We start from the raw sequence: 11522 nt of genomic DNA, 5'->3' as shown, positions 1-11522 counted from the left end.
GAAAATATTATTTTTGTCGGAGAATATTGATCAACTTGTTTTACCCAAAAACTAAAAAGAATTGATCTATTAGTGTGATTGATAAGTTATAAAAATTAATAACTTATTAAGTAAAAATCTTATGAATTTATCATGTACATCTTATATATTTAGAAAACGATTATACGGAATGAAAGTACCATATTATCCCTTTGCCTTACAAATGTGTCACTTAACATTCTTTTATCATGTATAATTGTAATTTTAGTCTCTTTATTTTTACTGATTCACGAAATTAGTTCTTTTATTTAAAAATTGACAGTTTTAATTTCTCTTTATGATTTTTTTTAACTAAAAAATGATACTTGTGATACTTTACATAACGTGACATATGATATCATGACGTAAAATGTAGAATGATTAATACCTATGAAATTGGAATAAAAAGCCGTAAAAATTTAGATTTCAACTTTAATTTTTTTTCTTCATATTTTTAATTTAATTAATGATATATGAATAATTAATGTATGTTACGTCGTTAAAAATATACCATATCATCATTTTTTAGTTCAAAAACATTAAAGAAACTAAAATTAGTTACTTTTAAAATAAGGGACCAATTTTATGCATTAATAATAAATGATGGACTAAAACTACAATCAATCATAAGTATCTTTTGTTAACTCCTATTTTCCCTTTTTGTCTCTCCTCATTTAAAAAAAAACTTCATCACTTCTACCCTCTCTCTCTCTAAAATTACATTAATAGCACTCACACGTTCTCCCTCGAAATAGTCCAAACTTATTTAGTAAAGAACAAGATATGCGACCTAGAAAAAAAAATCATCATTCATGTGGGTGCAAAGCGGGGATGAGACTTCTTGAAGGTTAAAAAAAGGTATTTTGTTATATTAATTTTAGGCTAAATAGCACATGCGGTCTCTTAACTTAATTTCAGTTAACATTTTAGTCATTTATCTTTTTTTTTTCCCAATTTGATCCTTTATTTTAATTTTAAGTGATAATTTGATATTTTATGTTTAAAAATGTCAATGATGTTCTCCTTTTTTTTTTTACAAAAATTCAAAAAATTCATCAAAATTTTCAAACAAAACCCATAAAATTAATCATCTTCAATATAATGTAAATTTCATCAAATTTGTAACTTAAATCTTTAAATAAACTCATATTTTCATTATTTATTTGATGAATTTGATGTTGTTGGAGATGAAAATATAAATTTATTTAAATATTTGAGTTATGCATTTAATGAAGTTTGCATTATATGAAGATGATAATTTTATAGGTTTTGATTGAAAATTTTGATGAATTTTTGTAAAAAAAAAATGATAACATTGTTGACATTTTAAAACATAAAAGATCAAATTATCACTTAAAATTAAAATAAATGACCAAATCAGGAAGAAAAAAAATTAAATAACTAAAACATTAACTGAAATTAAGTTAAAGGATCACGGTGTCATTTAACCTAAATTTTAATATATAATATAATGAATATTTTTTTTATAAAAAAAGGATATGCATACAAAATAATCAGAAATAGACCCCAAGGAAAGAAAAGCTAAAGAAGGACAAAAGCAACATTTTAAGATTGAATGTGACACACTCATGGCAGAACCCTACAAAAAATAAAATGAAATACGGTAAACTATTTCAAATGAATAAGCATCAAATGAAGTATATGCTATACCATTAGATGAAGGTTTTCTTCTTTACGGGATGGAGGCCATATGATAATTGTGACAAAGAAGAAGACAAAAATCTAGAGGTCACAATAGATAGCATCTAATATTCCAAGAAGCATAATACTTATGCTCTGATAATTTTTGAAGGAATGAAATGTTATGTTTGACATAATGGAATAAGAGGAGAGAAGAGGAAGTCAATTGTCTTGAACGGTTATAGATTTATGTCTCCACAGTGTGTAAGTATATCCAAACTTTTTTATTGTGTTTTTGAGAATATTTTTTTTTATAAATATTAAAAATTAAAATTTGAAATTTAAAAAAAAAACTATAAAAAGAAAATTATCTGTAAAATAATTAAATTTTTTTACATTTGCTTGTTTTACTAATTTACTCTTAAACTGAAAGAATTTGTTTATGTTCTTATAGTAGTATTTATTATATAAAATATTAAAAAAAAATTAACTTACACATAGAATAAATAAATTAAAAAAGTTCTTGTAAAAAAATAATAATAAACTAAAAACAAGTGAAAGTTGGATACTTAATTTTATTGTAGTTTCTAGAACGACTATAGACTATAATGTGATGTCTCCATATTTTCCTTGTGGAGAAAAGTTAGGAATCCACGTAAATAATACGGCACCGTGTAATGAACACAAAGGAGTCAACGTAGATGGAAATTAGTAAAATCATATTAGTGTTTTGGCGGTAATTTATTTAGAGATTGATGGTATTTTATTTTATTTGTTAGTGCTAAAACATTTATTGAGCACTATTTTTGTATAATTGAAACCAACACTTCCTTTAAGTGAATTGTTTGTTTTTATGAATTGTTTCTTTTTTGGGGGTTTGTTTAGAATTTCTTTCGGGTGGTTTTCTCTTTTGATCAAAATATACCGTTTTTGTTTCAACTGTCTCTTTTTATTTTATTGTGAATATGGTATAACAAATTTGTTGAAATGTTCTTGACATAGCTTCATTGTTTTTGAAACATCTTAATAATTACTATAGTGGACTAAATTTGAGTCTGCTGTAGAGATAAATTGCAATTGGAACTCTATAAAATTGAAATTTTAGTAAAAACATTTTGAGTGAGGTTATTTTTAGTTTATTTCTCCATAAAGTTCTTTTATATCTAATACTTCTTCCCCTTTGAAATATACTATTTTAAGTTTCAATGAAAATTTCTCATGTGAGTTTGACAATTTTTACCTATGAAGTTATGATCAAACCATATTAGGCAAGTTTCAATTGTCTTTCTCATCAATAGGTTCTAGTGTAACTCAACTTTGTACTTTTGTTCACACTTAATTTATCCTATGTAGTTATGCCACCCCCAAATCATGTTTCAGATTTACAGCATCCAAAATTTTCAAATAATAATATAAATCAACAAGAAGAAGGTACTTATTTGATTTACTTAACATTAATTTAACTTTTCTTATTGATATTTATTTGTTCTTATATTTTTATCTTAAAACTTCACATTATACTTCTCATAAATTTCTTTTTTGGATAAAAATGAAACAGAATATACAAATAAAGTTGGAAGAGGAAGAGTGCCATTGGAAAATTGCATGTTGCTATTCGGTCGATAAAACCATAGTTGTTGGATCAAGAGATGCAAACTTTGTCACTAAGATCTGTATCACTGTCCTATAGAATGCTCCTTTTAATGTCATGAAGTGGAGAATTAAAAATGTTGTTAGTTGGAGTCAGAATTATGCAGAAGAATTATATTCGTAAATTACATCAATTTTTCTATTGTTTATTACAACAAGACCATTTATTATTATTTTTTCATGTTAAGGAGAGATAATTTATCACATTTTATCTTATTAATGTTATATAATTTGTGTTATGTTTATTCTTAATTTCTTTTACATCAACATATAATTTATTTTTGAATAGTTGTGACAATTTAAATTATAAATATAGTTATACTAATTTTAAAGTAAAAGTTTAAAAATATATAGTTATATTTTTATTAAATGGCATGAGTTGTTGGGAAATATGAATTTATGTCAACTACATTTGTTTTTGAGATATAAAAGATATTGTCATTGTCAAAAAACTATCTACTACAATGACTTTAGTTCTCGACGAAAAAATTTATAAGAACATTAATTATGACAAGGCAACAACAATTGTAGTTATAAGAACTATAATGATGACAACGTTATCAAATGTTTTTGTAAACATTTTCGCAATATTTATCTCAAGATAAAAACAATTTGTAGTAATTATGGTGGTGAATTTGAAAACTTTCTCGACAGAAGCGCTCTTCCCTCTTCCCGAAGCGCCCTCCCTTTTCCACCATTGGTAATTTAGTAAGATTTTATTTTCTGTAGAATTTGAACCGAAACCTAGGAGATTAAGTCAACAATTCATTCACTTCCATAACCAATTGAGCTACTAGCAAACACCATAGATACCATATGATGTGCAAGAAACACAATACTATGATATGATGTTTGATGGAATGAAATATTGTCATGATTGACAAATTGGAGGAAGAGAAAGAAAGGAGGAAGTGAATTGTTTTGAACGGTTAAAGATGTATCTGAAAATTACGGCTCAACGTCTCTACAATGTGCAAGTATATCCAAACTTTTTTAGTGTTCCCGAGGATTCATTTAGTTTGTTGGCTTCTTATTCATTTGAAGATAATAAATATTTTGAAGAAAAGTTGTGTTGCTTTTGGATGTATTTAGCTAGAGATTGAGACAGAAGAACGAAACGAACGATTTCCTAAACAAAATGGTACAACTAAGCTTTTAAAATAATCTATTTGATAGATACGATCATAGTTAAATAATCTGTGGCTTGCAAAGGAGCAGCTTAAAAAGTCAGACACTGCCGCTGGGTGAGGCAAATCAGCTTGTAAAAAACGGGTGAAGCAACCGAGAGCACCCCATTTTTAATCATCCACAAAAACTGGAAGAGTGGATACAAGCTCCTCCCAAATTATGGGACAATTCACTAGAAAATTAAACAATTAATAGATAAAGTAATTACAATCATGCTATCATCATGAACAAAAGCATCAACTTCAACCAGTTTCCATTTTTCCATCCCAGAGTTCCTTATGAGATGATCCAAGGCAGTCAAGCAAATTTGTTTCCAATCGAACACACACAACCACCCGGAATGTAAAAAGTGAATATTTCATTAATAACCAGAATAACATAATGTGTAAGCAAAAACCAAGGTATTGATAATATTACATATCACATAGATGATGAGAATTTCCCTGTATAATAAAATGTAACAATTATAATGAACAAGAGAGCACCCTACCTATTTCTGAAGTTTTGTATCTCTGCTCGATAAGTACATCAAGGAACAACTACTGAATAAACCATATCACCATTGCCAAGGCCCAATGCATACCCGATGCATGTTCAGAATCATAATCATAATCTACCGTGCAGCTTAAGAGATAACAAACTTAACTATTCCAAACAAATGCATGGTAGAGGCTGGAACATGCAGCACAGGATACAGCACACCCACTCCTCTTTCTTATGGATGCAATTCAGGTTGAGCTGAATACTATCCCTAGAAGTGAAGTTATATACTCATAGATGAGGACGGTAAACTAAACTAAGCAAGAAGCCGAAATTAAACCATCAAGAAGTGAAGATGGTATGCACTTATCAGAAGTTAAAATGGTCTTCCTCTATTTTAACCCCAAAAGCAGCAAAGCCACCGCCGCCTTGAATCTCCACAAGTTTTGGCTTCAATTTCTGCCACCAAATCGACCTGAGCTGAAATTTCCGAAGCCACTGGAACGACCTGAACTGCTGAATCCTCCACCACCATATTTATCCGTTTTCCCAGAGGAATTACCAGAAAATCCCCCAAACCCATCTCTTGACTGACTTGAACCAGAGCCACCATAACGACTGGATTTTCCATTGCCGGTTCGGCCAAATCCAGAACCACCACTAAAGCCTGCACCGCCTGGTCGACGATCCCTACCTCCTGAAGAACCATATCGACCACCAAACATGTCTTCTGATCCACCTTCAACGGCAATCTTAGGTAACTGAACAAAAATATAGGTATAAGATGCAAGCAGTTAATCATTAGTCATTACACAATATTAAACATAGTGATCACTGGCCTAAAATGTAACTAGCATAGAAGGGCAAAATGATTACAATTGAAGAAGTATGATTTGTATGATATACGTTAATCTAGAACCAATTGTAACACCACAATCAACACCAAAGGTCAACAATGTGAATCCTGGGAATATCAGTATATAAATAGTATCCATTTATGGAATATCAGTTTGATATAAGACTCAATTGTCAGCTAAACTACTAAAGATAACATCCAGCATAAACTACTAAGGATTAAAAAGTTCAACCCTTTAATTTAGGGATGTTGTTTCACTGGCAGAACTTAATTTAAATATAGAATACAGTACTGGACTTGATTAAGATTTTCAGCAACTTAAACTTTATCAAGAATTAGTGCACAGAGGTAATAGAAAACCCTGGTCAAAACATAATGATTGTTTTCCACAATTACATCACAAACTAAGGGTAGGGATTTTTAGCACAAAACGTGAGCTGAATAGGATTTATGGCAAGAGGATAGACTATCAATCTGTGTAGGAAAAATTAGAAAAATAATTAAAAAAAAAAGGCAAGTTCAAAGAGTAAAGAGACCACCTCTGTGAATGTACATCCAACATCACGCTCAATTGTCTTTAAATCCCTGAATTGAGATTCTGTGTGGACAAGAATGGCCGTACCTTTCTTCCCAGCACGGCCTGTTCGTCCAGATCGATGAACGAATATCTCTGAAGAATTTGGAAGTTCGTAATGTATTACCTAGATGAGGAAAACAGTTAAAAAATTTACATAAAAAACAACGCATGATGTATGTTAATGTCAAAGTGTTTGCATATACACAGATAATAGATATGTCATATTAAGAAAACAACATTCAGATTGAGACAAAGTGCAGAATGAGTGTAAAGTTATTGCCAATGATGAATTGTTGAATGCTTAGAAGTTGTTAGCTATTTATAGAAAGTTGATATGTAGTTAACTTTTTTTCAAATATGGCGATATCCCACACCTATAGGAACTTTTTTTCTAACACCCCATATACTATGACACACCATGGCGATATGTAGTTAACAAACTATCTCAAATATATTCCCAAAATGTATAGAAATGGAGGTACCATCATGTAGAAACTAAAAAGTAAATTTTGTACTTGGGCCACACAATCAACTATCTAGAAACAAGGAATGGAACAATTTCAAAAAAAGTTTAGATAAGAAGAACTTACAAGATCAACATTTGGTACATCAAGCCCACGCGAAGCAACATCGGTTGCCACTAAAACATTAAAATAGCTGTTTCTAAATCCCGTAAGAGTTCTTTCTCTCTGAGTTTGCGAAATATCTCCATGCAAGGCCTCACATTTAAGACTTTTTGCCAAAATATGTGATAGTCGATCAGCATCACGTTTGGTTTGAGTGAAAATAATACACTTTCCTCCTTTAGCATGTTCCTACGAGAGGATAGATCGTTAAGACAACAAAAGCCAGTTCAGTCACAGGATTGCTCAACTAGTTTTTGCTCCAAAGCAAAGCGAGGGAGACAAATAAAGCCTAGACAAACTCAATTGCAATCACTTTTAGTAAACAAAAATAAATAAATATATTTTAAAATAGTAAGTTATAATAATTAGCAATGATAACAATCATTAATCATACGTAACATAAAAATCATGAGAAAATATAGTATCAGAAGTCATACGGTTATAAGAGGTGCCAGAATTCCCGCTTTAGCATTTCCATTGGAAGCAATAGAGTACAGCGAAATTCCATCTGCCAACTTCTGATCAGAATCTCCAACCTATGGCATCAATAAGTTCCCAGATTAACTTAAAATTTCAAATATTATTATCTCTTCTTCAAAAATGTGAGCTAGGAAAAAAATTCAGTAGTCATGTTCTTGCCAGATGTCAGGAAAAGAAAACATTAGTAACCATCAGATTTACTTAAACAACAAGCTAATAATTGTACAAAAATCTCGTGAAACAACAAAAATTCTAAAATATATCTAATAATGAACGCAGAAAAACAGTTATCCAAACAGGAATGAAAACCTACAATTTCTTTTTGAAGGGTGAGAAAGCAGCAATTGAAAACCACAAATATAATCAAAATATATGCATTAATATTTTACAAAATGAATTTGTTGCTAAAAAATTTCCCAGCTACAATGGTCTACATGGCTTCTTTAAGAAGCTTAACTCTGCATTTTTCGGGACAGTGTCCACAATCCACTTTGCATACTGTGGGATATGTATTTGTCCCAAATTCCCAATAGTATTCAAGAGAATGTGAAGAATCAGCAACTTGATGAGACAAAACAATCTAGTTTCTGGAACAATTTGAAGAATAAAATATGAATAAATTGTTTTTGTGATTGTCAAGTGATGTTATGATATCATCTAGTCAAAAACCATTAGTTAATGTGGTAAATATATTGGAATCCATAACAATGACAGGAGGATTGTTTGTTCCTGTGCTGTATATCCTGTCTTAGTTCGTGAATGAACTCATGTATGTTCTGAAAAAGCTCATAGATCTGTCCTCTTTAGCAATTCCTGGGGTGGGGCAATTCTCTTTACTTCTATATCTCTAAGGTGGTTGTTGGTCCGCTATTCGTAGGGTTGTGAACTTTTATTTGCTCAGATACATGAATTATTCCCTTTTATTATATCCCCTTTCCTTGTTGAGTATGATAAATATTTTCCAAGCTCAGGCACAAAATTTGCACCTCAAATTGGAGTCACAACAATCCAAGTACACCTCCTCAAGAAGATTTTGTTAATTGGAATATGTTCCCTGATGGAGTTTGAATATTAAACTTTTGGTAGGTATTCTCAAACTACTCCCAATAACACCCTTCAACCCATATCATACCAGATTAGGCATAATCAGAATATATATATGACATATGAAAACTGCAATATTCTCCTACTCTCCGTGCCTAAAAAAGATTTGCATACTTACAAGATCAATTGTTAAGGGGTTGTTAAGGTAATTGCGTGTAAGATTCTTTATCCAAGAAGGCATTGTCGCTGAGAACATAAGAGTTTGACGCTTTGTAGGCATCTTTTGCAAGATTGTCTCCACCGCTTCTTGAAATCCTACTTGAAGCATCTGATCAGCTTCATCAAGAACAACAAATTTAACATCCTTCAATTTCAGTGAACCCCTTTTGAGAAGATCAATAACTCGTCCAGGAGTGCCCACTACAATCTCTACGCCACCATCAAGTTGCCTGATTTGTTGTTGAATAGGCATACCCCCATAAAGACAAACTGTTTCCAAGTTAGGTGCAGCCTCATTGAATTCCTTTTCAACCTGACGTGCAAGTTCTCTGGTTGGAGCCAACACCAAAGCCAAAGGATCCCTTCTTTTCCTGCCATAATCATCCACAAAAATTTGTTAGTAAAAAGCCAAAGTAACGATCTACAACTCAGAGAAATAAGGCTATATAATCAATTAAAAGTATGATGTAAGTGTCAATAAAATAACCAACCCATGCTTAGCATTAAACTGAATAATCTTATCCAAGATGGGTATCCCAAAAGCAAGAGTTTTCCCAGTTCCTGTTCTAGCTCGACCAATCATATCCCTCCCTTGCATAGCAGGTTCCAGCACAGCTTTCTACAATAATAATAATAATAAGAGAAAGTCAAGCTACAAGTTACTGAGATTTTTGAACAGAAGTGCTAATAAGTATGAATTGGTTTTCCTGACAATTCTGCTAACAGACACCATTTGCCTTCTTTTTCAGCCCAAAATATTTCAAAGAAAATTTAACTACAATAACACAGCATATATTTCTGAATGAAAATCAACTCATTTGGCACAGTTGTATAATGTTGCTGCTACAACTGAAATTTCTATGAACACAAGCATGTGAAATTTCTATAAACATATACATTTGTGTTCTTTTTCAACCAAACTTTTGAAACAAACTGAATTGAAAAATGTTAACTGAACCTTAATCAAACCATTTCATCACTCTACTACTACTTCTACTATCACTATTAATTTAATTCTTTTTTTGCTAAAGACTATCACTATATCTATATAAAAAAGATACGAAGTTTTGGTGTAGCACTTATTTTTCAATTTCATCAGCCATTTAAACTATTTATTTATAATTTTATTTTTTATTTAGTCAACCAAATGACTAAATTTTTTAAATAACTACATAAGATTTTGTAACTTCAGAAAAGCGTATAGGCTAATAATAATATTATTCTCTGAAATTTGAAAAGAAAAAAACGAGAAATAGAACTTACCTGAATGGGGAAGAGCTTCGCAATCCCTTTCTTAGCAAGAGCATTAACAATCTCCCGAGATATCCCAAGCTTAGCAACCTCCAGTCCTTCACCATTCGCACTGCAACCTTCGTCCGCATGATCGTAATCCACAGCAAGTTGCGCACCACGAGAAACCAGCGACGAGTGGAAGTTCAACGGTCCAGATTTCGCGTGAAACGCCCTGTCTCCTTTACCATAGAAGGTGGAGGACAGTGCGAGGCTGGGGTAACGGTGCGATAGTTGCTCGACGGAAGTAACGGCGGCGAAGAAACGGCGTGAGAATATGGAAGAGGATCTTCTGAGAATCAAACTTGTCATATTGTGTTGAATGGAAGTGATTGAGGGAGAATGGAGGTTTTTTTTTTTTTTTGGTTTGGTTCCAAAAAGTTGTTGAGGTGAGGGAGGTAGAACCTTGAAGTTTCTGTGAGGTTGTAGGGTTTTGGTTTCCAGGGTTTTAGGAGGACCAATCGTGTGTGGTCAAGTGTTCGTGAGCCCTTTTAAATTTAAGGATTAAATAGTTTTTCTTCTAAATAAATATATTATATTTTATTTTTAATCTCTCTAAATATTTTTTTCAAATAATTGTTTCTCATATATTTTATTTCAATAATTTTAGTCTTTATTTTTAAAACAATTGATATGTCTTATCTGAATTAAATTTTTTTAAGTCTTTAGCAAATGAATGCATATTGATTCTTGAAATTATAAACGTTAGTCAAATTAGTTTTTAAATTTTGTTAATTGACAAATACTTCTATGAAATTGTAAAATATTAATCAAAATATTTTAATTAATATTTTACAATTTCATAGATGTATTTGTTAATTTGCAAAATTCAAAGACTAATTTAAGAAACGTTTATAATTTTAAAGGCCAATATGACTATTGATTCATCTTTAGCTCTTTAAAACTTGGGTATGAATTAAAGACTTATTAGGCAAGAAAACCGTAGTGGAGAGGTTATCACCGACACTTTTGATGGAATGCATGTTTTAGTGTTCAACATGTGTTAGTGTCGTGTCCAACAAAACACTAATACATTAATTATATTCAATTAATTCGTTTTTTCAAATTATTATCGATGTTGATATGTCAATACAATGTAGTGTTCGTGTTGTATCTTTACTTCATAGTTTAGATTGACTTAATGAAAAATTAATACAAAGGTAGGCTCAGATTGCTTAAACATTTTAGAGACCATGTTCTAATTTTAAAAATTAATGAAAAAAAGTAAAATTTTAATAATTAAAAAAGAGATAAAATAAACTTTACTTTATAAATTTTTTATTTTAGTTCTTATAAAAAAATTATCAACTAGTTAATACCTAATTTTTTTTTTCTTTTAGTTCCTATTTTGAATTTTTTTTGTTGTTGTAAAAATGACATCTTTAGTCTCTATATAATTAAAATAGAAATTAGAAGTGGATAATATTTTTAAAAAAATTAAATTTAAAATATC

At 30.6% G+C, this 11522-nt stretch overlaps 1 protein-coding gene across 1 annotated transcript; it reads right to left on the bottom strand.

Annotated features, from left to right (window-relative positions):
- Positions 1-4838: 4838 nt before the first annotated feature.
- On the bottom strand, positions 4839-10519 carry LOC101492436 (DEAD-box ATP-dependent RNA helicase 53, mitochondrial-like). The gene is made up of 7 exons (XM_004499904.4): positions 10043-10519; positions 9271-9398; positions 8739-9150; positions 7474-7572; positions 7001-7225; positions 6373-6534; positions 4839-5738 (listed from the first exon to the last, which is right to left on the bottom strand). Exons 1-7 carry the CDS (start codon positions 10379-10381, stop codon positions 5430-5432), a joined length of 1674 nt encoding a protein of 557 aa, XP_004499961.1. The 5' UTR covers positions 10382-10519; the 3' UTR covers positions 4839-5429.
- Between the last annotated feature and the right edge of the window lie 1003 nt (positions 10520-11522).

Source organism: Cicer arietinum, chromosome 5 (genome assembly GCF_000331145.2).
Source record: "Cicer arietinum cultivar CDC Frontier isolate Library 1 chromosome 5, Cicar.CDCFrontier_v2.0, whole genome shotgun sequence".
Taxonomy (NCBI): Eukaryota; Viridiplantae; Streptophyta; class Magnoliopsida; order Fabales; family Fabaceae; genus Cicer; species Cicer arietinum.
This window is presented reverse-complemented; position numbering and strand designations above follow the sequence as displayed.